Consider the following 27,163-nt stretch of genomic DNA (forward strand, 5'->3'; position numbering starts at 1 on the left):
ACAGTTGAACAGCCCATATAGTTAGGAAGTTCTTCCAACTGTCTAGCCTAAAATTGCTTCCTTGCCATTTCTGACTCCTGTCCTCAGAAGCAACAGAGAACAAGGGAGTTTCTTTGTCAGCTGAGAGAGCATGGACATATAGGCTCGAGGGCTTACACTTTCAAGGGCTGCTCACTCTACAGCTAATAGCAAGACTGCTCCTACAGTGAGATATAGAGGGCATTCAGAGTCCCTCTCTGAATCTCAAAGGGACAGTAACGTTGTGGCACTATGAGGCCTAGTGTGCTCTCAACCCCAGTGAGACTTCAAGGATTAAGGTTAGCAGCAGCTTTGACAAGCCTTTCCTTGGATGGAGACTGGCGCTCATCAAGGGAGGATCTGCGTCTCTTCCACCAGTGGCCGGGGGGCAGGGAGTGGGGCAGGGGTGGATACCAGCCAGCAGCTCTGGGCTTCAGAAGTTAACAGACGGTCACAGTATTTAAAAAACAAAAAACCTCTCCAGTTCAACATGAGTTCATTTTTACTCCTCCTGGGATGATTATACTTCAATCAATTTTCAAATGCACAGAATCCTCTCAATGGGACAGCAACATCACGGACGAAACAAGAGGGAAATGAGTAGGGGAGCCAGGCAGCCCACCTACCCATTCAAAACTCCATGTAGTGCAAAACAAGAAGGGGCTCAGAGACACCGAGGGGGGGGGAGTGCGAAAGAGGAGTAAACCTCCCCCCTCAAAATTCTTAACAAAAGCACCAATTCATTCCCAGAATGAGATCAGACTTTGGGCAGATTTGCACGTTACTTTTGAATGCTGGAAGGTCACTGCAAAATTAAAATCTGCCTCATCAGTTTCACACGGTGAACACTCCTTGTGAATATGCCCCTTCTCTGCCTACCCAGTGCCTGTGGTGACAGCCGATATTAAATTGCTTGATGCAACTTGCAGGGTCTTAAGTCTTTTTCAAAAAAATGGGATGGGCCAGCTATCGCCACATGCAGAGAGGAAAGGGAAAGAGAGGCGCGCATGCACAGCAAGTGGGACACCCCGTGAAATGGCCCAGAGTCGTCATGGCATCAAAGGGGCAACGTGCAAATGGGCCCTGCATCTTTCCACAGGGATGCTGAGAACAACATGAGGGGGCCTGAACACGACAGGTGTGGAAATCAAGAATAAGAATAAAAATTATAACAACAATAATTATAATAATATAATATATAGATATATGGGTATAGGGAGAGGCGTTCTTCCCCTTGCTGTATTTCTCTCGAGGAGGAAGGCGAGCCAATGGCTGCTCTCGATGCATCGCCTCCCATGGTGATTGCACGCGCCCGAGGCTTGGCTGTCTTGAGGTGTTCTTCCACCTGACGGACGTGCAAGGTGCAAGATCCCCCTTGGGTCGGGTTGATTGTTCAGGTGAGTGTTTGCCACCACTGCCGCCTGGAGAAAGGGCTACCCGCTCTCCCCTGCATGCGGGGAGGCCCCCCACTTCCCCCGCGGAGGGCCACTCCTGGCTCATACGGTCGTCTCGTCAGCCTTCTTCTTCAGGAGCTTGGCAGAGAGCAGGGAGTGCGGGACAGGGTGGGGGTGCCTCAAGTCCGGAATCATCAAGCGGACTTTCTGATTGGTCCTTCGCCACTCCGAGTACAGCTGGCAATGGTAGCGGAATGAAACCTGGCCAGGAGAGGAAGAAGCAGATTCTGTCATACAGAAAATAAATATATTTCTAAATCATTGAGTGTATTTTAAAGTTTTGGGTATGTTCTGTAAACCACTCAGAAATACATGGGGGTGGTATAGAAATATGTAAAATAAAGGAATATAAACTGAAAGAGGGAGGAAGTAAGAATGCAGGAATAGCAAGTCAGACCACTGGCCCATCTAGCTCAGCACTGCCTACACTACCTGGCAGCAGCTCTCCAAGGTTTCAGGCAGGAGTCTCTCCCAGCCCGAGCTGGAGATGCTGCTAGGGATCGAAGCGGGGACCTTCTGCATGCAAAGCAGATGCTCTACCACCCGATCTATGGCCTCATCCCTAAGTTACAGCCTCATCGGGAAGAGCAAAGAACCAGAAGGATTCTTTACTGCATGCCTGTGCTTGAATTATGAGCAGGATCCTTAATAAAATCCCCAAGCCCACCCCCTGTCTCCCTTCAATTTTAGCCGAATCATACTTCTCTTCCAGTTCAAAACCAATAGCTAAGTGGGAAGATGTCACAAAGACTGAGCCCCACCCTCGTGATTTAAGAACTGGTTGCAATTTGCACACATCTAGCGTGGAAGAGAAGCCGGAGCCCTTCTGCCTGCCATTGGGTCACGGCTTTCAGCATCAGTAGCCTCAGGTCAGCTAGACCTTTCCTGTCTGCACTGACTAACAGTGGCTCTCCAAAGTGTCAGGCAGACAGAGGCCTTTCCTAACCCTGTAGCTGGAGATGCCTTTTTATCTGGTGGTGCCAGGTTTTAAACCAGAGACCTTCTACATCCAGGGCAACAAGAACTGCCACTACCCTGAGAAGGAAGAAACATCTGTTTGTGGAGAAGCAGCATCACCACAAATCTGGCATGGTATTTGACAAAAACAACCAGACAGTCTCAGCACTTGTATACGTTATTTGAAAATGCTCCCCCGCTCCCAGATAATGTGCATTTTATTTTGCTTTCCCCCCGCAAATGTACACAAATGTATGCAGATACAATAAACTTAATCATCCATTCATTCGATTTCTATACCGCCCTTCCAAAAATGGCTTGGGACGGTTTACACAGAGAAATAACAAATAAGATGGATCCCTGTCCCCAAAGGGCTCACAATCTAAAAAGAAACGTAAGACAGACACCAGCAACAGCCACTGGAGGGATGCTGTGCTGGTGGTGGATAGGGCCAGTTGATCTCCCCCTGTTCAATAAAGAGAATCACCACGTTAAAAGGTGCCTCTTTGCCCAGTTAGCAGGGGTATACCTGCTACTGGGAGTATACCTGCTACATCCACTCTCTTTGATCAGGCAACAGCCCTTAGGGGGGAAAGCCCTGTTATTTTTAACGTAAAGAACTGCTCTGAAGATGCTTTATGATGTCACAAGACCCAGCCAATAGGCACCATGCACAGCCAGCTTTTGTCTCTCCCAAATTTAGTCCTGCAGGCGAGGCTGTACAAATTCCTGACAAAACAGGAGTGAATGCAGTTCCACAGCAGCTGGACAGCTGGACGTACATCTGGATCCACTCAGTTGCAGAAGAAGCAGTGCAACCTGCCCTCTGCCAGAAGCTTAAGAGAGATGGCAAGCCAATCTAAGTAAAGTCATTTTCCCTCTCAAGATCGAGATTGAATGTGCCGGATGTGCAGAGGACAGAAAAGTGAAGCAGGTATGCACATAAGCTCTCTCTCTCTGCAGCATATACTCACCAGCGTCCAGAGGACATAGATTGTGAAAAGTGCTATGGTCAGGGCGATGAGGCCAACGGCCTCCAAGCGGCTGTTGAACTGCAGGTGATCTTGGGCGCCGCGTAGGCACAGCCAGCCCGAAATGGCAGCCAGCGGGGTAATGAACAGGAAACATACCATGTCACAGAAGAGCGTTCTCTTCTCGTTGCGTGGCCCAGGGTCCTTCAGCCACTAGGGAAGTGGGGAAGAAAGGAAGAGGAAGTCAGGCAGCTGGAGGGATGTGTGCAAAAAAATGTTTTGTTGGAATGAAAAGGAAACAAAAAAAACCAAAGCAGCAACTCAACAAAAATGTCTCTTTTTTTGGTCCTTATCTAATGCAGACTGGATTGGTTGACATCCTATGATCATAGTTAGAACATCAGAATGTTAATGTTGGAAGGGACCCTCAGAGATCTTCTAGTCCTACTCCCTTGCTCAGTGCAGGAAACGGGTGCAGCGCCCAGTTAGGTTGTTAGGAAATGGGCTGGCTGAGCCTGGACTCCTGCTGAGCTGTGCAAGACACAGCAATTGGGCCGGCACTAGGATCTTTGCAGACTGTATTTTATTGTATTTAAGAAATGGCACCCCACCCCTCTTACAGGGTTAGCTGAAGCAGCCTGAAACACATGCAAATCTGGAACCATAAAACACAGTTCCAACTGATGTATTTTCCTGTTGCCTGATATTAATTTGCAGGTCATTTGTGACATGATGATGCTGACTGGCTGTGTCACATTGCACCAGATACTAAGTTTGGAATATAGGTATACATCTGAGTTGTGACACACTCACGGGTCCACAAATGCACTTTCAACTCACCACTAGCAAGCCCATGATTTATTCCGGCAGGACCCTCCCCTCCCCAGAATCTCCCACACCTCACAAAGGACCCCCTGGGATCTCTCAGACCTATACGGCCAGACCTGGAAGGCAGCATGAGACGTCTCAGTGCTTTCCAAGTCTCTCTGGCTTAGCACAAATTAGCACACTGCCACCCGCAGGCCTTCTTCGGGATCCAGAGAAGGGTGGGCAACGACTTGGCCTGAGCCACCGAGAGGCTAGCAATACAGCAAGACGTCTCTCGTGGCTCTGCAAGTCTCTCTGCAGCTTTGTGCTTAGAGGGCCAAGTCCCTGTCACCCCTCAGCTTGGGAGCAGGGAAGAAAGGGCCAAGGCCTTGCCCCCAAATGCAACAGCTCTGAAGCACAGCATCACATCCCAGGCAAGACCCTGCCCCAATCACCCTCGACATGTCTGTCTGCCTACGGTATGATGATGCTGTGTATTTCTGCTTGCATGCAATTTGTTTCTGGATTGGTTTTATAACATCTAGATTATAAGCCACCATGAGTGCCTCATATTGGGGCAGAAAGGCAGGGCAGAAGTAATTTTAATTCGTTAGTGAGCAATATTGGCTACCAAGGCAGGTTAAAATATATGGCGCCCTGAATACACTTAATGATGTCTGATGTTGGTTTTCCTGGTTTATGGTTTCCCATTTCGAGGGCACTCTCGCTGCTCTTGTCTGGTTCTGGCCTACAGGCGCTCTTTCTCCCCAGGATCTGGCCCAGCAGCAAGCAAGAGAGGCACTCACCTCTGTCAGGGGCCTGGGCCGTCTCTCCACGACAAACTCCGTGTGGCAGAGCTCGCAATAGCTTGTGTTGGAGGAGGAGAGCCACTTCTCCAGGCAGCTTTTGTGGACGGTCCCCAAAGTGCCCGTGCAATCGCAGGGGGATAGCAGGCCCTCTCCGCTCCCGCCTTCATGGCAGATTCGGCAGATGGGGCCATCGCTAGAGGCAAGAAGCAAATGACAAAGGGCTAAAACCACCTACAAAGGCTGAGGGGGTGAGGTGAGGCAATCTTGTCCATACAAAAGTGCAGCACCAAAAAGGAAACTTTCTTCTCCGGATTATGTGCAAGGCAAGCTTTGTCGCGTCATCAGCACTAGACACAGGACTTGGGGGAATGGGACTTGGCAGCAAGGGGGAATGGGCAGTGTTTCTTAAGGGAGCAGAAGACCTTTGAGTGGTAACAGCTGAGAGTTCAGACTGCATGGGGGGGGGGAATACCCCCTCACTATTGAAGTGCAGCCCATCTCTGTTCTTTTTACACTCGCCTCCCACAAGCAGACACATGTATGCTCTGCCTAGCCAAGTTATGCCTCTTATGGTTTCGTTTTTGTTCTGATCCAGAATCTCTCTTGCCTGTGAGGTGAAATGTATTTTCTTTCATGGGCAAAATTTTAGGAGACAGGCAGATGTTGATGCAGCCATCCATCCTTCTATGTGCTGCCCCCCACCCCCACCCCACTGCCTCCTCAAGGCAAAAAGATAAAAAGCAAGCCAGCTAGTGCCAAGTTGCAGATAGCATGAAATTCCTAATAAGAAACAGGGAACAGAGGCCAGGATACAACATGCAGTGTGTTCACCAACTGAGAGAAGGTCAGAGCCATCAAGCTTCCAACTGGCCTTTGATTTATCCCTGGAAGCCTTATTCCCAGCTGTAACCAAGCTTTCGGAATATTTAAGTCCCGCTCTGTTTCCCCCACTATTTTACACTGTAAGCGCCTTAAGGGCAGAGACCTGAGGAAAATGTAGAAGTTATGCATGATGTGGAGAAAGCAAATGAAGAGAAGTTTTTCTTCTTCTCCCATAATGGCTGAATGGGGATTTGAACTCGGGTCTCCCCGGTCCTAGTCCAGCACTAACTACTACACCACAATTAATTTATTTTATTCGATTTTTAGACAGCCTTTCTACTGCAGTGTCCAAGGTGGTGAGGACTTATAACATAAGTCTATCAACAGCTGCTGGCTATGAAAGCTAAACAGAACCTCCAGGCCCAGAGGCAGTCTACCTATGAATATCAGAAGCAGAGGACAAACAGGGGACGCCTGTTACCATTATGTCAAGATTGTGGGCTTCCCAGATGCATTTGGCTGGCCACTGCTGAAAAACAGGTGCTTTTCCCAACAAGAAACAGATGAACCCTCCGTCTGATCCAGCAAGATATGTTTTTATAATAGCACAGGACTGGAAAGATCCTTGGTGCCTTGTAATCTAAAAACTTAATTTTGGTGGCTAGGGATTGGAAATACCCTTCAAATTCTGGACGAATAATTGGCAGGATTACAAGGAAGTAATAGCTTTTAATAGTTTAAGAGTTTCCACACTCTGTTAAATTGCGACTTATTTTAATGTTTTAATTTTGTTTTAATTTGTACTGGTTTTATTGTAAACCGCCCAGAGACATTAGTTTGGGGCGGTATAAAAATATGTGAAAGAAAGATTGATTTAGCTTCCGAGTCTCATGGTTGGTGCCCCCCATCTCCAGATTCCATGCTATCCCACAAAGCTTTTTTGCTATGAACTGCCTTCTTCCTACAAAGCTGGAAAGCTGTTCAACTGGGATGAGCTCATTCTCTGGGAGCGCTGGGCCCGAAATCTCTCTGGCAGACCAGGGCTGGGCTAACAACCACCGCCCTGGCCTCACCTCTGTGTCCCCAGGGCTTTGATCACTGTTGAGAGTAGCCGTCCGTCCTTGGCCGTGACTTGGGTGACATACTGCGGGCGCCCGAGGTCAGAGTCTTCTACTGACTTGGACAAGGCTGCACTGCCGGGGCAGTCGCACAGCGAGCCAGGAAGATGGCAGCAGTCGCCCGTCGTCATGGCTACAGGCAACGCGCTTGCTTCAGCAGCCGGAAAGCAGAGTCATGGTCCCCCTGGAGTGGAAGAGGTGAGAAAGAGAAGCTGGTCAAAGGCGGGTCTGCGGCTTCTCAGCCTAGATGACCCCTTTGCTGCAAAAACCGAGGAACAATCAGTACCAGTATTATAAAATGTATATGCAATGTAATATGACGTACAGCTTCATAAAAGAGAGATATGTTCAACAGACAAGGAGAACCAAGATACTGGCGAAAAGGAATACAATGAATGATAACTGGAGAACAAATATAACGGAGGCCCAAATACTAAGAAGTGATACTGAGAAGTGATAGGCGTAGCGCTCAAACTAGGTTTTGAAATCTTCCTCAGACCAGATAAGTGTGAGTAATTATTCAAACAGGGAGTTCACTCTTAAAAACAGCATGACAAACTTCCATCCAGGCATGAATAAAAAGTGAAAGCCTAGGGACTTTCTACATAACTTACCGCAGTTGTCTTTCTAAGAAGCAAAAGTTTGCAGCCATTCCAAAATCGATGGCTCTCATATAACATTCACTAGAAAACAGAACAAATAACCCTAAGACAGCAGGGGCGTAACTACTATTAGGCAAGGGGAGGCGGCTGCCTGGGGGCCCCCATACCTCGAGGGCCCCCCAGAGGCAAGTCACATGTGAAGAGTGTGTGTGTGTGTGTGTGTGTGTGTGTGTATCAGCGAGGGGCCCATTTTAAAATTTTGTCTCTGGGCCCACTCCAGCCTTGTTACGCCCCTGTAAGACAGCCAGCTATTCTAACGATGGGAGATAGTCACTCTAAATAAGTAATGTCTCTTTTCATATAAAGACAAACTTACAGTACTTTCAAAAAGACCAAACAGTGGTTGCTTTACTTCTTATCACTCTTGCTGATGGTACAGCTCCCTGTGAATCTAGAAAGAAGAGCTGGCTAATAGGGAGGTGCACAAAGCGTTTCGGTGCCTCTAATTTGAGGCGCCAAAAGGCTTTGAGCTGCCACAGCCAAAATGTTTTGGTGGGCTGGTGCTTTAGGAGGAGGAAGGCAGGTCCGACCTGCCCCTCCATCGTTCCACAACCCCTGCCCCCACCGCAGCGTTTAATGCTATTACACGCCATGTGGCACAGCTGCAGGACTGCTCCTAGCAGCTTGCGGGTGGCATCAGCACATAAATGGCATCTGCCCGGACGCCATTTATGTGGACAGCAAGATCATGCTGGCCATGCAAATGGTGTCTGCGTATGCACCATTTATGTGCCGATGCTGCCCACAGGCTGCTGGGAGCAGTCCTGCAGCCATGTGGCGGTTAATACCGACAGTGCCGCGGTAGAGCAGCCAGACTGCCTCCCTCCTTTTAAAGTACCGGCTCTACCCCCACCCCCGGATGTGCACAAACCCTTCATGCACATCCCGACTGACTAATAGCTGTGTCTCTTATTCTTAAATACCTGCCAAGGTTCTGCTTCTTAAAGAGACGTCACGAAGTACTGTATTCAAAGGCATATCAAAGAAAAACAGCTCCCTCCCTGCGAGTCTACAGAGAGAGTAAGGGGCTAATACTCTTAAGTACCTAAAAAGGTTCTACTTCTTAAGGAGGCATTATAAAGTATACAAGGGCATATCAAAGAAAAACAGAAAAGTCCAATCTATCATTCAAACACAAACCCAAATACATTTTAGAGAGAAAGATCCATTTCATTTCTTTCTGAGATATTTTCCTGTATATTTATTCTGAAAAATTGGTAAGATGGAGCTTTATTGACAATCATACCTTTAAAGTCCCTATAATAGTGATATATATGAAGTATGTGATATATATGAAGTGATATATATGAAGTATATATAGTGATATATATGAAGTATATATGAAATTAGGACAGTATCTCTAATAGTATTCTTAAATGTACTATGTTCTTGAATCCTCACTTTTGAAGACCGAGTGGTTTGGCCTATAAGTCAATCCACATGGACATATTAGCATATATATTACATTTTTGTGTGACAGGTACTAAATATATGAAAAAATAATGTTATATTTATAACTGTAGGCATAAATTAAGAAGCTCCCTTTATATTTTATACGCCAGCGTGGTGTAGTGGTTAGAGTGCTGGACTAGGACCAGGGAAACCTGAGTTCAAATCCCCATTCAGCCATGAGACTTGCTGGGTGACTCTGGGCCAGTCACTTCTCTCTCAGCCGAACCGACTTCACAAGGTTGTTGTGAAAGAGAAATGTAGTACACCGCTCTGGGCTCCTTGGAGGAAGAGTGGGATATAAATGTAGTAATAATAATAATAATAATAATAATAATAATAATAATATGCCTGCATGACGACCATGAACCACATTTAGAAGTACCAACAATTTGTGGAGAATGTTCAGTTGCAGCTTGTCCTATATCTGTCCTGACTAATAAACTCTATAGAGATAGTCCCCTTCTAAAACCAATATTAGGCAGTTGAACACATCCTGGTGTGTGTTAAATTAAATGCCAATGTTTCAAAACGATGTTTCTTATTTGATGAGATAGATGAGTAAATTCCATAACCAAAATATCTTATTTCTACTTTTATCTCTAGACATATTAATAATGTTAGAACTAAGTATTTCTCTCCTTGATTTCTGCAAGGCTTTGGTAGCTGCTGTATAAATAATAGGGATGTGCAAATAGATTTCTACCCATATCTAGCTGAATCGGGTGATTTGGAGACAGAACAAATCACCCCTGTGGTCCATTGGCTAGATTTAGCTCCAAATCGAACCGCGCCAGATTCGATTTGAATCAATTCAAGATTCGGATTCCTCCTATTAATTCCCCCAGTTTCTAGCTTTCATTTAAAAAGAAAAGCTAAGCTCATTATACGCCTTCATATTCATTATACACCTTCATTTCTTCTGTTCATTTTGACTGTCATTGTACAGTGCCAACTGTCAACTGCCATGTGCCAACTACACTCCCCTCCCATCCGAAAGGCAGTACTACTCAGTTTATGTTCTAGGAATTTTTTTCAAGTGTGTTGACTCTATAGTGTCTAATAACATAAGAACAGCCCTGATGGATCAGGCCCAAGGCCCATCTAGTCTAGCATCCTGTTTCACACAGTGGCCCACCAGATGCTACTGGAAGCCTACAGGCAGGAGTTGAGGCCATTTCCTCATAATGAATCCCTATGAGGATTCATTACACACCAAAGAATCTAAACACCTCAAAAATTCCTAACATATAAACTGAGTACCTAGTGGCTTGCAGGTTGGGGGGTAGTTGGCACATGGAATGCCACTAATTCCCCACCCACACCCACAATGCAGTGGAGTCAAAATGAACAGAAGAAATGAAGGTGTGTAATGAAAACAACAAAAAATCTGAACACTTCAAAAATTCCTTTAAAATAAGCTGAATTCCCGTGTGTGTGTGTGTAGTTGATACATGGCAGCTGACAGTTGGCACTGTCCAAAGACAGTCAAAATGAACAGAAGAAAAAGAAAGCGTATAATGAATCCTCATAGGGATTCATTATGAGGAAAAGTTATTAGACATCAAAGAATCCAAACACTTGAAAAATAGTGACCACAAATTTTATTCCATAACTTCACTTCTACAAGGGCTAGAGCTTAGATTTATTATTATTATTAAATTAAAGCTAGGGTTAGGGTTAGGATAGGGAGACTCTGAATCCCCATTATTTCATATGGCGGAAATAAACAAAATCAGTAAAAACTAAGAAAATCATTAAAAATCAACCAAGTACCCCACTGCCTTGACAATTGGGTGGTAGGTGGCACCCATGGGGACCTAACCACCACCAAAATTTGGTGCCCCTACAACCTTTATAAGTGGTCCGAATTGATCTAAATCCAAATCAAATCAAATCCAGATCGAATCTGGGGTGATTTGGAAGGACAGATTCAGACACAAAACAAATCAGGGGTGATTCGATTCAGGCACAAATTGAATTGAAAGGAAACTTGGCTTACCGTGAAGGGTTCTTTTTCCCTGTGTTAGGAGCTCATCAGGTAGGGTTGTATAGTGAGCATGCTCGGACAGAACTGGATCATGTGACTTAATTTGCTGCCGAGGCGCCTCCCAGCCCTAGTTCCAGGGTTGTTGCAAAGGGAGAGAGATGTCAAGTGGAAAGAGAGCTGCTTCGATTCGGAGGTATCTGTATGAAGGAGAGAGCTATAAATTTTGGTAGGAAGCAGCTAACAGAGGATCAAGAAAAAGTAAGATAAGCAGTATGTAGAGACAGAACGCGAGAGGAAACAAAGCCTAGTAGCTGTAACCCTGAGAGCAGTCTCCCCTGTCAAGTAATGCAGTCATCTGCAGGACTGCGAAGTAATCCCATCCCTGAAAGGTCAGAGGAAACTGTACATCCGAGTGGGGCTGATGAGCTCAACACAGGGAAAAAGTACCCTTCATGGTAAGCCAATGTTCCCTTTCCCCCTGTGTAGGAAGGACATACCCAAGCTAGTGAGGAAAGGCAAATGGGAGGGAAGGATGTATCAGACCACCTGTTGAAGTACTGTGCAGCCAAAGGCCACCTGGGGGCTGGAGAAGGATGACACCTTGTAGTGGTGAATGAATGGAGTAATGGACGACCAGGTAGCCACCCGACAAATTTCTGAGAGTAGTGTGTGGGCAGAAAAGGCCGCGGACGTAGCTGCGCTTCTGGTGGAGCGGTGATCCCTCCAGGGGAAGGGAGGTTAAGGGAAGCGTAGGCTAGGAGAATACAGGACTTGATCCAACTAGCAAGAGTGGCCTTGGATACCCTGTTGCCCAAGGTGGGTGTATGAAAGGAAACAAAGAGAGAGTCTGATTTGTGAATGTCCCTGATGCGCCAAATGTAAATGCGTAATGCTCTACGCACATCCAATTTATGCCAGAGTTTCTCTTTGGGATGGGCCGGGGAAGGGCAAAAGGAAGTCAGGATGATGACTTGGGACTTATGGAAGGTGATGTTAACCTTAGGGAGTAAGGCAGGGTCAAGTCGAAGGTTAACCAAGTCAGATTGGAAGGTACAAAGTTCTCTGCACATGGACAGGGCACCTGGCGAGCCGAGGTGATGGCCACAAGGAAAAGAACCTTGAAAGTTAAGGTTTTTAGTGGAATAGAAGAAGGGGGTTCAAAGGGGGATTTGGTTAGGGCATTGAGAACCTTGTTGAGGTTCCATGAGGGAAAACGCTTGAGAGGCGGGGGTGCTAGGTTGGAGGCCCCTCTGAGGAACCTGGATATGTGCGGGTGAAGGGAAGATGGTCCTGCGTTGGAGGAAGAGATATACAGAACCGATGAGAATGCTGAAGCATGACTCCTCAGGGTATTAGGTCGGAGATGTAGGTCCAGACCGGTCTGTAGGAATGTGAGAACTTCTGGAACGCTGGCGGACAGCGGGTCTTTGTGGTTGGTGCGTGCGCAGCGCAGGAAGGCTGCCCAAGTAGCTTGGTAGACTCTGTTGGTGGACTATCTTCGAGAGGCCAGAATAGTGTTTTGGACTGGTTTGGAGTAACCCTGGGCCGCTAGCCTCGAGCGCTCAACTTCCAGGCGGAGAGCTGTAGCCACTCGGGGTCGGGGTGGACCAGAGGGTCCTGATAGAGCAGGTCTGGGCAATTCAGTAGGTGCCACAGAGGGCTTACCAACAGATGAAGTAGGTCGCGAAACCACGGTCTGCAAAGCCAAAGGGGAGCAACAAGAATCGTCTCCTATCTTTCCTGGCCCAGCTTCTTGAGCACTTTGGTGATTATGGCCGTGGGGGGAAAGGCGTAGAGGAGAGTGTTCGGCCATGGTGAGTTCAAGGCATCCATTGCCTTCACTTGATGGGAGTGGAACCTCGAGAAGAAGGAGGGGGAGGCAAACAGATCTATCTGTGGGTGACCGAAGATTTGAGATATTTGAAGGAACACGTTGGGATGAAGTGACCATTCTGCTGGGTCGAGGGGTCTTCAATTGAGTCAATCTGCTTGTGAGTTTTCCTCCCGCTTGAGGTGTTCTGCGGATATGGATCTGAGATTGGTCTCCGCCCATTGGAATAAGAGGTCGGACTCCCTCATCAGTGACTTGGACCGTGTGCTACCCTGTCGATTGAAGTATGCCTTGGCAGTGACATTGTCCGTCCTGATTAGGACGTGCTGTCCTCCAAGGAGATGTTGAAAATGGATGAGTGCGAGGTGAGCTGCATGGAGTTCCAGCCAATTTATGGATCTTTTTGATTCCTTGAGTGACCATGGAGCCTGTGCCAGTTGGCCCAGACAGTGGGCTCCCCAGCTGGAGAGGCTGGCATCTGAGGTCACCATGTGGCGATGGGGTTCTGAGAGCGGAAGGCCTCTGAGGAGAGCCAGGGACAGCCACCACTGCAGAGACTGCCTGATTGCCAGAGGCAGAGGAATGATGTGATGGGTCGAAGCCATGATCATGTCCTGAAAGGGTAGAAGCAGCCATTGAAGGGGGCGAGAGTGCCATCTGGCCCATGGAAAGCATTCCAGACACGCAATTTTCGAGCCCAGGGCCTGGGAGAGCTGCATGACATCCACTGAATGCGTGTGGAGAAGAGGATGCAACTGGCTGGAGATCTTTTCCCTCCTTTCTGGTGGAAGAGAAATTGAGTCCTGAGAGGTGTCAAAGAGAGCCCCTAGGTGAACCAAGGACTGAGAGGGAACGAGGTGACTCTTTTCTGTGTTCACCACGAAGCCGTGGTCCTGCGGGCAGAGGAGTGTGGTGCAGACATCCTCCTGGGCTTGACATAGTGACAGAGTTCTGATGAGGAGATCGTCCAGTACAGATGGATGTGTATTCCCCGAAGGCGGAGGTGCACAATAAGCAATATCATGATTTTTGTGAATACCCAGGGTACTGATGAGAGCCCAAATGGAAGAGCGCGGTACTGGAAATGACCGTTGTATGAAAAAACGGAGGAGGACTCTGTGCTCTGGCCTGATGGGAATGTGCAGGTACGCCTCTGAGAGGTCTACTGAGGTGAGGTAGTCCCCTGGGTGTATGGTCTGTTTGATTGTGTGAAGGGATTCCATCCTGAACTTTTTCTTTTGGGTGAAGCGGTTGAGGAACTTCAAATCAAGGACCGCCCTCCAAGACCTGTCCTTCTTGGGAATAAGGAAGAAGATAGAGTACAATGAAGTCCAGCGTGGTGTAGTGGTTAGACTGCTGGACTAGGACCGGGGAGACCCGAGTTCAAATCCCCATTCAGCCATGAGACTTGCTGGGTGACTCTGGGCCAGTCACTTCTCTCTCAGCCTAACCTACTTCACAGAGTTGTTGTGAGGAGAAACTTATGTAGTACACCGCTCTGGGCTCCTTGGAGGAAGAGCGGCATATAAATGTAAATAAATAAATAGATAGATAGATAGATAGATAGATAATAATACATGTCTTGAAATTTTTGCATAGATGGAATGAGTTCTATTGCTCAAATCTGGAGAAGATGGTGAATTGCTTGGAGCATCCGACTGCGGAGGGTAAGAGAGAAGTTCGAGGGCGTAGCCATTGGACACGGTGTTGATCACCCAGTTGTCGGTGGACATGGACATCCAGGTCGTAGCGAAGTTCGACAGCCTGCCGCCCACTGGGATCGCGCCATTGTCTGTGTTGAGCTAATGCGGGGGGGAGGAGGTCTGGTGATGGCCCCCCTTGAGTTTATTATTTATGTATTTATTTATTCGATTTCTATACCGTCCTTCCAAAAATGGCTTAGGGCAGTTTACAGAGAGAAATAATAAATAAATAAGATAAAACGGATCCCTGTCCCCAAAGGGCTCACAATCTAAAAAGAAACATAAGATAGACACCAGCAACAGTCACTGGAGGTACTGTGCTGGGGATGGACAGGGCCAGTTACTCTCCCCTGATAAATAAAGAGAATCCCCACATTAAAAGGTTCCTCTTTGCCAAGTTAGCAGGGGTTGCCTCTGGAGAGCTGACGCTACTCTGGCCTGCCTGCACTTCTGGAGTTTTGGGGGCAGAAATCCTGGAACTGGGTGTAGGGATGATTGTAGAATTGCCTGTTGGAATGAAAGGAGTGAGTTGGGGCTCGAAAGAACCTGCGCGAGTCCCTACGGTTGGAGGGCATGGCCTTCTTTTTGTCCTTAGTTTCCTCTAGGATAGGGTCTAGTGCTGGACCAAAGAGGTTAGCACCCAAGAAGGGGGCTAACATCAAGGCAAGCCTGGACTTAGAGTCCATGTTCCAACTTTTGAGCCACAAGGACCTGTGTACCGCCACTCCTGCAGCCATAGCCCTAGAGGACTGTTGAATATAGTCCAAACTGCAGTCTGCCATAAGGGCCATGGCTTTGGCCATTTTGTTAATGTCCTGGTGGAGCTTGGTGAGTTCATGTGGAACCAGGGCCACAAGTTCCTTAGCCCAGAGCATGGAGGCCTGAGCAAAAATGGAGTTGGTAGTAGCTGCTTTTATGGATGTGGCTGTGGCATCATGGACCTTTGTTAAAGGATATCACACCTCCTGTCCTCCTGTGGCTTTAACTGTTCTTGGCCCTCCATATGCAGGATAGTCCTATCTCGAGCAAGACAGAACTGGAACTGGGGCTGGGAGGGGCCTTCAGCAGCAAATTAAGTCACATGATCCAGTTCTGTCTCAAGCATGCTCAGTATACAACCTTACCTGATGAGCTCCTACACAGGGGGAAATAAATCGATCCGTGCACATCCCTAATAAACAATTTTAGTAGGATAACCGCTGCATCAAAATTGTTTATTACATTTAAGTGCCTCCTGTTTGTAATCTAAAACTTCTAAACAATTTCTATGTAACCTTAAAAACTGCCCATATGGTAAGTTTGTTCTCAAATGTAAGAACATAAGAACAGCCCTACTGGATCAGGCCCAAGGCCCATCCTGTTTCACACAGTGGCCCGCCAGATGCCACTGGAAGCCTGCAGCAGGAGTTGAGGGCATGCCCTCTCTCCTGCTGTTACCGTACTCCCCTGCAACTGGTACTCAGAGGCATCCTGCCTCTGAGGCTGGAGGTGGCCTATAGCCCTCCAACCAGTCACATCTTGGGGAAGATAATTCCACAAGTTGATCATGTGTTGTGTGAAAAAATACTTCCGTTTGCTGGTCCTAAATTTCCCGGCAATCAATTTCATGGGATGACTCCTGGTTCTAGTGTTATGTGAGAGGGAGAAGAATTCCTCTCTATCCACTTTCTCCACTCTATGCATGATTTTATAGACCTCTATCATGTTTCCCTTTTGACTTGGTGATTCCCAACAAAATTGAAGGTTCCCTCAAAACATGACGTGGCACCAAAGAAGCTAGATAGTTGCTCAGTTCTCCACAAGCCTTGAAAATCTGGCTGCAGTTCTTGAGACATTTTTCCTAGCTTGCCTCAGTTGCCAGAGCAGTGCTGGAAAAAATATCAAACACATTCCTTGATGCGAGAAGCAAATTTCCAGGGCCCAGAGATGGAAACATACAGAAACATTCTTAGGCACAAGCATCCAGTTTTGAAGGGCATGAGAGACCAGACATATTCTTAGTTCTGTTTCAGACTCATGCTTTCGGTCTGAAACCCTACACTTACCAAGGGAGTTTTCTCCCTGCTTCGAACTGATGAGAGTTGTAATTTCTTTCTGAGAAATGTAAAAGGCAAGTCTTTACTTCTTCTACACAGCCTGCTCCACCAAGAACCGCTCATGGCATTTCCCTATCTGTGTTCCTAAACTCATGCTGTCACCAATTAAGGAGATGGATCGTTAAGAGTTTTCACCGATATACTGATTACATCATAATAAATATGCCTATAAGAATAAGCAATCGTTTCCCAAAAGAGCACTTGGTTTTGAGATGTGCACAAGGCACAGCAGACTTCTCTTAGAAGACCCATCCCTCCTTTTTGCTCACACGTTTCCTCCCCATTTCCTCGGGAATGCTTCTCTGAAGATTATGATTACCATCAGCAACTTTTATAAAGTACTTCTATTAAAATTAATTTTAAAATATGTTGCCCAATTATTATTGTGTTGCCCAACATAATTTTAAAATATGTTGCAACTTTGTAGTTTTTCAAGAACTGCTCAAGCGGTTAATCTAATCACTCAAATGTTGCAGCCCTTCTAAGAATGCATCATCATAACAGGGAAACATGCAGACGGAAGTCTGCTGCCCACATCCCCAGAGTCCTGGGCCTTTTGTGGCTCATGTTTGAGCATAGAGAAATGGAGCAGTAGGATCATAACGCTGGATCACTTACTCAAAAAACACTTCATCTACTAAAAGCCATCCAAATGATTAAAAGCTGCCTCTGATTAATCAAGAACCATTCAGAAACGACGTTCCAATTGGGGAGGACTCTAGCTCAGTGGCAGAGCATCTGCTTTACATGCAGAAGGCTACAGGTTCAATCCCTGGTAGCATCTTTGGCTAGGGCTAGAACAGACTCCAGACTGAAACCCGGCAGAGCTGCTGCCAGTCAGTGGGAACAATACTGAGCTAGATAGATCAAGGGTCTGATTCCGTAGAAGGCAGCTTCATACTAGGAAGGGGGTCATAGCTCAAAGATAGAGCCCCCATTTTGCATGTAAAAGGTTCCAGGTTCAGTTCCCAGCAGCATTTACAAGTAGGGCTGGGAAAGAAGGAGTCCTGCCTGAAAACCTGGAGAGCCTCTGCCAGTCAGTGCAGACAATACAGAGCTAGGTGGATCAGCATCGTCATCCAAGCTAAAACAGTTTCATACGTTCATCGGCTCTCACTTTCTGCTCACCCCACCAGTCAAAGCCTCAGTTCTGCACCTCAGTGACAGGGCAGAGAAGAGGCGTTAAATGCAGTTCTGGAAACACACAGATCTGCTGGTGTCCTGATGTCATTTCTGGGTCACCTCTTGGAGGGGACAACTCAGCAAAGAAGAAACTGCCAGTCCCACTCCTGAGGGAAGACACGACACTGGGACTCCCTAGCAGGCTGCACTTCTATAGACTTCCTTAGAAGTAAGCCCCATGGGACTCAGTGGGACATTCTTTCAAGGGGCCTGATACAGAAAATGTGTTTTCTTTTGAACTATGGGTTGTAGGCACATACGATTCAGATATAGTTTGGCAACCAAGCAATGAAAATTCATATGCTTAATCAGCCAAGACTACTTTTCATCGAGCAATAGTCCTACCAAAAAGAAACCACACCTGCAGCCATATTTACTACATTTCCCCATCCAAAAGCTCTGGGCAGTGCACAACAAGTAAAAAAACCAAAGGCAAACACCATTTAAAACAAGCTACTTAAAACAGTGTAAAACAAATTAAAACAATTCAGAATCATTTAAAATATATGAAAAATTCTTTAAAATAGTTTAAAAACCTTGGAAGTCCAGGCCAAACAAGTCTTTAGGGCTCTCTTGAAGGCCAACAACGAGCCCAAACTACAGATATCTGCTGGGAGTGCATTCCACAGACCAGGAGCAGCTACAGAGAAGGACGGCCCCAAGTCGCCACCAGACGTGCTGGTGGTAACTGGAGACAGACCTCTCCGGAAAACCTCAGCCTGCGAAGGGGATCATAGAAAAGGAGGCGCTCTCTAAGGTAACCTGGACCTAAGCCATTCAGGGCTTTCAAGGTAATAACCAGCACTTTGTATTTTGCCTGGAAACATCCTGGCAGTCAATTCAATTGTTTGAGAACAGGCATAATATGGTCTCTCTGGGTTACCCCAGAGTTCAGTCTGGCTGCCACATTTTGGACAAACTGAAGTTTTCGAACTATAATACCATTGACCATGGGTATCCTCCTGGATCGGCTGGGGAAATTGGGGATAGGAGGTACTGCTTTGCAGTGGTTCCACTGCTATCTCTCAGGCAGTGGAGCTTGGTGACGATTGCTCATCAAAACGGGAGCTATTATATGGAGTCCCCCTCAGTCCCTCAATTTTTAACATCTTCATGAAACTGCTGGGTAGGAGATTTGCTGCAGGGTGTTATCAGTATGCTGATGACACTCAAATCTATTTCTCCTTATCATCAGGAATTGGCATCCACTCCCTAAATGCCTGCCTACAGGCAGTAATGGGCTGGAAGAGGGATAACAAATTGAAGCTGAATCCAAGCAAGACGGAGGTGCTCATTGTGGGGGATTGGAATTTGAGGGATGAGCTAGATCTTCCTGTGCTGATGGCAACCATCTCTCCCTCTCTCTCCGCCCCACCCCCCTCTCTCTCATACTCACACTCACACACACGATTCAGGCAAGGTAGTAAAATGGTTTTTTAAATCAGTAGTGGATTAGACGAGGGCCAATAGATTGAAGTTTAATCCTGACAAGATCAAGGTACTGTTAGTGCGTGGTTTGCCTGCTCAGGGAGACAATGTTCAGCTTGTTCAGGATGCTGTTGGACTCTCTCCTGCTAAAAGGTCAGGCTGGCATTTTGAGGGTCCTCAAGGATCCATTTGTCACCAGAGGCCTAGCTGTAAAAGCTGTTTGACACTGAAACACTTTGCCTTGTGAAGTGATGGGCTCTCCTTCGCTGTTGGTTTTCAGACAGAGGCCATCTGTTATGGATCTGTTATAAATTTCTGCATTGAGCAGGGTTGGACTAGAAGACTTCCAAGGTCCTTTCCCATCTAACATTCCGTAATTCTAATATTCTAAGTGACCTCAGCACCATTGAGTGTCGTTCACCAGCTGAGGCCTGTGCACCATCTGCGGCCCCTCCTGGACAGAGAGAACATCTGCCCATGGTTATCCATGCTCTGGGAAGCCCCCACTTAGACTACTGCAACATGTTGTAAGTGGGCTGCCTTTGAAGACTGCCCAGAAACAACACTTAGGCCAAAGTACAGGTGAGAGGCTACTAACTGGGACCAGTCATTGGAAACACAGCTCACCTATGATTAAGCAGCTTCATTGGTTTCCCGGTCCATTTCTGAGAACAAATTAAATACTTTTAGAGCCCCCACCCAGCTTGGGAGACGGGCAGATGAAGGAACATCTACTCCCGCAGTGACCTGCTTGTGCACTGAAATAGTCTTCAGAAGCCCTGCTCCAGATGCCACTGCTGTCTGGGTGAGACAGGTGACAACTAGGTGGCCTCCTTAGTTGCGACTGTCCACCTATGAACATCTCTCCCCAGGGAAGCTCTCCATGATGCCTAAACTGATTGTATTTTGGGGGCCAGGCAAAGATCTTTTTACATTCCCAGGCTTTTTAACATCCAATGAATGCTGTAATGGTATTTGCTGATCATAGTTGTTTTACAACTTCATTGTTTTTACTGTGTTTTGTGAATCTCCCAGCTTCACCATGTATACTAAAGAATGAGATATACATTTATACAGCAGATAAAGCATAAAATAACAAATTGCAATACAGGCAAACCTTGTTATCCAAGGTTCAACACTCACTGGATAACTGTATCCGATTGATTATCAGTATTCAGTCAGAGCACAGATATGTATATAGGTAGTATACATATACGCAACTGTGGTAACAAGGATCAGTGTTCCCTCAAAGGCGTGTGCATGTGCACGCGCTCACACATTTTTTGATGTCTGTTCAGTTCATTTTAGATCCAGCTCAGGAAGGCCCCCACCTTGAATGCATGTGTGCACACACTGCCTTGATACTGCCACCCAGAACAAATCTAATTCCGTACACAGATGAAAAAAATTAGAGAGAACACTGACGAGGATGTATACAACACAGCTTCAAGGAGGAAACTTCCACCAGGTATCGAGAGGAGAGAGTCCTCTGTTTCTCATGCCACTTTCAGTTCCCATGAAAAACCATTCACTGAGCAAGGTGAGCTACAGGGATATCAATAAGAAGATGGTGCCAAATTAGTGGTATTCCCACAAGGGAGAAAAAGAAAATGGAGAGGAGCTTAACAAAACTCTCTCCTGGCACAAGAAATATAATTATGACCTCAAAAAGGCAGTGCTGGGCAGACTCCACCAGCCCAGGAACATAGGCAGATGCCATTAGTGATGTGCACGGAATCGCGGAGCTGTGGTCCGGCACTGGGGTGGGGGTTCCTTTAAGGGTGGGGGAAGGGTGTACTTATCCCTCCCGCCACTTTTCCCCCTCCGCGCACCTTTTTTAGTTTGCAATTGGGGCGGCAGGATTCCTCCCTGCCGCCCCTTCCCCCACTCAGCTGCAAAAGGCTTCAGGAAGGCTTTTGCCCGTGCATGCGACGTGCGTGCGGCCACACACACGCGTACGTCGCGGAGACATGACGTGCGCACACACAAAAGGCTTCCTGAAGCCTTTTGCAGCTGAGCGGGGGAAGGGGCAGCAGGGAGGAATCCTGCCGCCCCAGTTGCAAACTAAAAAAGGTGCGCGGAGGGGGAAAAGTGGTGGGAGGGATAAGCACACCCTCCCCCCACCTTTAAAGGAACCTCCCCCACAGTCCAGCCGAACCCTGAACCGCCCATGTCTGGACCGGTCTGTAGGCCTGTAGAATGGCCTCCGGACCGGTCTGTGCACATCACTAGATGCCATATACTGAGTCAGACCATTGGTCCATCTAGCTCAGTATTGTCTACACAGACTGGCAGCGGCTTCCCCAAGATTGCAGGCAGGAGTCTCTCTCAGTCCTATCTTGGAGATGTCAAGGAGGGTACCTGGAACCTAAGCTGCTCTTCACAGAGTGGCCCCATTCCCTAAGGGGAGTATCTCACAGTGCTCACATGTGGTGTCCTATTCAAATGCAACTAGGGCAGACCCTGCTTAGCAAGGGGGACAATTCATGCTTGCTACCACAAGACCAGCTAGACAGTCCCAGGATAATAGACACTAGGGCAGTACACATGAGCAGTACTTGGGTAGGAGACACATCCTACCCAAGTTCAGGAGCTGTGTGCACTCTTGTTTACCAACTGTGTGTGAATGAAAAACAAGGTAGGGGGAGGGAGAAGTGATTGTAAGCCACCCAGAATACAATTGTATGGGGCGCCTAACAACATTTTTAAAAATAATAATAATAATAATTATTATTATTATTATTTATTATTATTATGCAGCAGCTGTATAGGAGGGCTCCACCCTACCCAGCAATTGTACCCAGCTCTTTAATGGAGGAAAAACCCTTCTACCAGCTGTCACTTAGCAGACAATCACTTCCCCCAGCTCTCACCATGTATTTCACTCACACACGATCAGCAAACGGGAGCGTGCACAGCTCCTGAACTTGGGTAGAATACATCTCCAAGTACCAATCATATGAACTGCCCTAATATGACTAACATGGCCTTATACTACTACTGGAATATGTATATGGTTTTCTGTGTAATAAGGCCAAGCCTATGCTGCTGATTTGAAACAACAACCTTGGACAGCCACCCTCTCAAACATGCATAATCTTGATCAAGATAAGAAAGTATCAGTTTCAGTGAAAAACCAAAAATAATATAGGACATGAGCGTTCATTAGGAAACCAGGCAGAATCCATCAAAGCTGATGTCCCTACATGTGTGCAAATTCACACAGAACATAACTCACATTTCATGGCCACTCTTCCACTCCCATACATCCGCTCTCCCATATATGACAGTATCTGCCCAAAATCAACAAAACCCATTTATATCCTCGATCTTTACTTCAAAGCCACAACTGGAAAGGTCCCAAGAAATGGTCATTTAAGCACTTTAAACTAACAAAACACACCTGTGTACCATTTAACTACCAATTGTGACCCGCTTTCCATCTAAACATTTGATGACCTAAGAATTTGAAATATCAGTCCTCTCCCATATTATCCCCCTTTCCCAATGGGCTCAGAATAAAGCCACCACATGTACTTCAACCTTGCACACGAAATCCACAAAAACAAATAGCCCAAGCAGATCTGTGCGAGTTATATGCAGTACCTCAACAGCCAAAAAGAATCAATTCTCTTCTGATTTGGAAAGCGAGGCAATTCTCAGTCAATCTACAAATTCAAGCTCTCCCTTGACATTTCCACCTCTTTCTAAGCCACTGAGATAAGTACAAAACAATGTTGCAAGGATACACTTTTCTTTCATTTCATTACACGTCAACATAGATAAACAAATACCAATTCAGGCCTTGACAAATTTTCTTTGGCTCCAGGAGCCAGGCAACAGAAACGTGACAAAATTACTGAACTTAGCAACAGACATTGTGGAAGGAGAAGGTAACTGGGCTTCTCTTTATTCCTTTGAAAAGCAACATATTTAGAACAGAAACAGGGCTTCCTGGGACAAATATTTAATTAAATAACTCTGCCACTGAATTCTCTAGTCTAGGTACCACGGTGAAATCTCTAGGCACCACAGCTACCTGGCACCTGGGATTTGTCAAACCCTTAGGATCTTAGAGATGTTGCTCTTTAATGCAAACCTTTGTGTTGAAAAGCTGGATAAAAACATTATAAGAAATTTTCTCAGCCATTGTTGGAAGTAGGGTATGGGGCTAGATGGACCCTTAGACTGATCTGGTAAGGCAGTTCTTATTCTAGCTAAAAGGAGCCTCCATCTTCACAAGCAGCCTACCTTTAAATATTGGTTGCTGAGGGGAAAAAACATGGAAGAGGTTTTGCCTTCCTGCCCAGCTTATTGGTTCCCAGAGGCATTTGACTGGTCATAGAAGGAACCAGGATACTGGACTAGATGTACCTTTGGTCTGATTCAGCAGGACTCTCATGTTATTTGTGCAAAGGATTGCACAAATTCATGGAGAAGGGTTTTATCAACTGCTATTAGCCACAATAGTTCAATGGAGCTTCCATGTCACAGGAAGTATACTTCTGAATACCAAATGCTGAGAAAAACAAACAAAGGACTGTGGTCTTCCTGCTCTGTTTGTGGACTTCTTAGAGGCACCAAGCTGGCTGCTGTTGGAAGCAGGGTGCTGGGTTAGGTGGGCCTTTACTCTAAGAAGGGGGGGTAGGCAAACTTAAGGAGGAAGCGTGGGGTATCAGTAGGTATTAGCCAGTGATGGGGAGTGGCCATGGCTCAGTGCTAGAACACCTGCTGATTCAATCCACAGCATCTCCATGTAGGGCTGGAAGAGAACCCTGCCTGAAATCCTGAACAACCACTGCCACCACAGTGTGGATAAAAATGGCCATGATGGTCCAATCTGATCTAAGGTAACTTGTTATGTTTCCATTCTTTTAAATGGAGGATCTTTGGGGCAGGGGCCTGTTTTTTCACTCTGTGTCAGAGATGGCCAACCTGAGACTCTCCAGCTTTTGCTGAACTACAACTCCCATTATCCTGAGCCACAACCCCCTGCAAACTAGACAAAGAGGCACCTTTTAAAGTTCTCTTCTATTAGAGGGTTCTCTTCAACTTAGCAAGGGAAGAACAACTGTTCAAACCCAGCATAGCATCTCCCCAGGTGCCTGATGCCAGCCCTTTGGAGACTGTTGGGGGGGGGGGAGTCATCATCATCATCATAATCCTCTTCTTCCTATGAAAACTACTTTGAGAACATTTTTGTTGAAAAGCAGCAATCAGTAAGAAAAATCACTATAAATTGCAACTGGAGAAGAGGGAAGCTGTAGCTCAACAAGAGCTGGAGAGTCTCAGGTTGGCCACGCCTACTCTATCTAAAGTGCCGTCTATATGGAGGGTGTTTTAGAAGTCTTAGGTTACCTAGGAAGCTGCCTTATACTGGCAGACCTTGGTCCAGCTAGCTCATTTTTGTCTATACTGAGCGGGAGTAGCTTTCCAGGGTTTCAGACAGGGGTCTTTCCCACCCTTACCTGGAGAGGCTGCCAGGGACTGAACCTTCTGCATGCAAGGCAGATGCTCTACCACCGAGCTATGGCTCCATCCCAGTGTGGCTCCATCCATAAATTAACAATTATGCTCTGTATGCTGCAGTTCAAGACCAGGACCCAGACTGGGGGTCCTTTTGTAGCGAAGTTACTAGAGAGCAGTGATCTTCCTTCTCTCTTCTAATATCATGTCCAGGGCCACATGGTGAAACTGCAGCTGAGCTGAGATTTGAACAGGGAACATTTCTGTGTGCTACTCCTTGCTAGCTCAAATTTCCCAGATCTGAGGAACAACATAGGACGCTCTCATCTACTGAGACAAACCCTTGACAAACCCTAGGTCATTACTACACTGACTGGCAGGAGCTCTCCAAGGTTTCAGGCAGGAGTCTTTCCCTGCTTCATCTGGAGATGTTGTCAAGAATTGAAGCTAGGACCTTCCATGTGCAAGGCAGATGCTCTACCACTGAGCTACAGCCCCAACCTCCTCTGTAAGAAGTAGATATATTCTTCCCCAATTCTTGATCATGCATCAGTGAAAAGATCAGAGGAACATAGGCGATTGCTTTATACTGACTCAGGCAATTGATCTATCTGTCTAGCTCAATCTTGTCTACACTGACTGGCAGCAGCTCTCCAGGGTTTCAGACAGAGATGAGTCTTTCCCAGTTCTACCTGGACATGCTACCGGCGATTGAACTTTCTGCAAAGCAGATATCATTCTACTGAGTCTTTCCCCATAACACATAAATGGAAAAAGAAAGGCTAAATGGAAGCTTCCCATTCAGGGACAATATACCTCTGAATACCGGGAACGAGGGGTGGGAGAAGTAAGTAACAAGGGGCAACCTTTCTTTGGGTTTCTAGCTGGTCCCTTCTGGGAACAGGGTGCTGGGGCGGGGAGAGGGGAGTGGACTTGGGAGCCTGATCCTGCAGGTGCAATTCTCAGGTTTAACTCAGCCAGCCTCCCTCCCTCCCTCCAGGAAGGCCTTGACATGCAGTCCGCCCCATGTTCTCTTCTCTGTTTTCCCCACATTCGGGCCCCACACCTCACCCCGCCCATCTAGAGAGACCCTTGAGCCCCCTCCGGCTCCTGTCACTCATCCAAGCCCCGCCCCTTCTCCCTCCGTACCTGCGCCCCGCCCCTTCCGTCTGAGCCCCGCCCTTCCTTCCTTCTTTCCTCCGTTCGCTTCTTGGCGTTACCCCTCAACGCCGGGGCCCGGGCCGCCCCATCTTTTCTAGGACGGTGGTGGGGAGGAGGGGGCCCCGCTACAGCGGCCGCCTCCGCCCGCCTCCGTCAAGCTGCGTCCACTGGAGCTGCGCACCTGAGGGGAAGCGGGGCCCCGCCCATCTTCCCGCTTCGCAGCCAACCCGCTCGCAGGACAGGCTAGGAAACACAATTGCACAGCCAATTGGCAGCCTGAAGCAAAGCACTGCCCGCCTCCTTCAGAGGGAGAGAGGGCGGAGGGGCTCGCGCATGCGTACTTGCTGGCGTTACGCGAGCCATAACGGTCGCAACCCTCATCGTCTGTCGGGGGGGGGGGAAGGGGAAGAAGCGTCGCGACTGGGCGTGGCCTCACACCAGCCACGCCCCTTCTTCGGAACTGTGCCAGGGAACGGGGAAAGCAAAGCAACTCGACTGGAGAATTTCACGCCTGCATTTTTGGGCGCTTTTTGAATGAAGAAGGATTTCCCCTCTGAAAGCTTATGCATATTTTAAAGAATAAGAAAATCTTAATTAAAAAGTGAACTTAAAAAACGGTTAGATCTGCTATACCCAGGATCCCAAAAGAGCATTAAAAAAAATCCAAACGAGAAACTCATGCAAAAGTTAGCAGCCCAACAAAATATTGCAACACTGCACGAAACCATTGAAGCTACAGGAACAAGGTCTTGGGTCATCCCAAAGACAGTTTTGCAACACAATCCTATGCGCTTGTTGACACTGAAGTGAAACCCTCTGAAACGTACAAATGGTGCAGCCAATTACTTATTCTAAACCAGAAAATTTCGGATTGGAACGTTACAGCCCAATTTAAAGCGGACCAGTCAACAAATTCAGCATGCATTTTTGCCTAGCCGGCGGCACAAGTAAAGCCACTCCACACGAATGACTCATTTTCTAAAGCTTGTAAGCTTGTAGTGTTGGTTCTTCTTCCATACCCCACGCGAAAGACAACGCCAGAGCCGCGGGATTCGGACTTCGATCTCCAGCTGATGTTGGACCCTTGGGCCATTGTGGCTGGGGGTCGTGGGAGTTGCAGCCCAATAATATCTGGCTCTCAAGTTTGAGAACGTCTTCCCTAGATCAATACTCTTCATCAGAATCAACGAAATTATCTGAGGCTAGCCAGCAACCCTCCATCGCTCTGGCTGTTCAGCT

The 27,163-nt window shown here is 47.1% G+C and overlaps 1 protein-coding gene across 3 annotated transcripts; it reads right to left on the reverse strand.

Moving 5' to 3' along the window:
- Positions 1-502: 502 nt before the first annotated feature.
- MARCHF2 (membrane associated ring-CH-type finger 2) lies at positions 503-26,243 on the reverse strand. 3 transcript variants are annotated; one of them, XM_053289564.1, is made up of 5 exons: positions 26,106-26,243; positions 6,912-7,140; positions 5,014-5,209; positions 3,404-3,613; positions 503-1,673 (listed from the first exon to the last, which is right to left on the reverse strand). In XM_053289564.1, the coding sequence occupies exons 2-5, from the start codon at positions 7,085-7,087 to the stop codon at positions 1,515-1,517; spliced, it is 741 nt and encodes a 246-aa protein (XP_053145539.1). In that variant the 5' UTR covers positions 7,088-7,140; positions 26,106-26,243; the 3' UTR covers positions 503-1,514. The 3 variants fall into 3 exon arrangements, with proteins under 3 accessions (XP_053145539.1, XP_053145537.1, XP_053145538.1); XM_053289562.1 differs by having other exon boundaries at positions 25,913-26,172; XM_053289563.1 differs by lacking the exon at positions 26,106-26,243 and adding an exon at positions 16,637-16,655.
- Between the last annotated feature and the right edge of the window lie 920 nt (positions 26,244-27,163).

This window comes from Hemicordylus capensis, chromosome 2 (assembly GCF_027244095.1).
Source record: "Hemicordylus capensis ecotype Gifberg chromosome 2, rHemCap1.1.pri, whole genome shotgun sequence".
Taxonomy (NCBI): domain Eukaryota; kingdom Metazoa; phylum Chordata; class Lepidosauria; order Squamata; family Cordylidae; genus Hemicordylus; species Hemicordylus capensis.

Bases quoted from the DNA above. Each gene is read 5' to 3' on its own strand.
- MARCHF2 (XM_053289564.1), bottom strand. From the start codon at position 7,087: ATGACGACGGGCGACTGCTGCCATCTTCCTGGCTCGCTGTGCGACTGC. The intron at 5,210-6,911 runs GTGAGGCCAGGG...TCTTGCCTCTAG, and splicing joins AAAGCCCTGGGGACACAGAG to CGATGGCCCCATCTGCCGAA. The intron at 1,674-3,403 runs GTGAGTATATGC...TCTCCTGGCCAG, and splicing joins TCTATGTCCTCTGGACGCTG to GTTTCATTCCGCTACCATTG.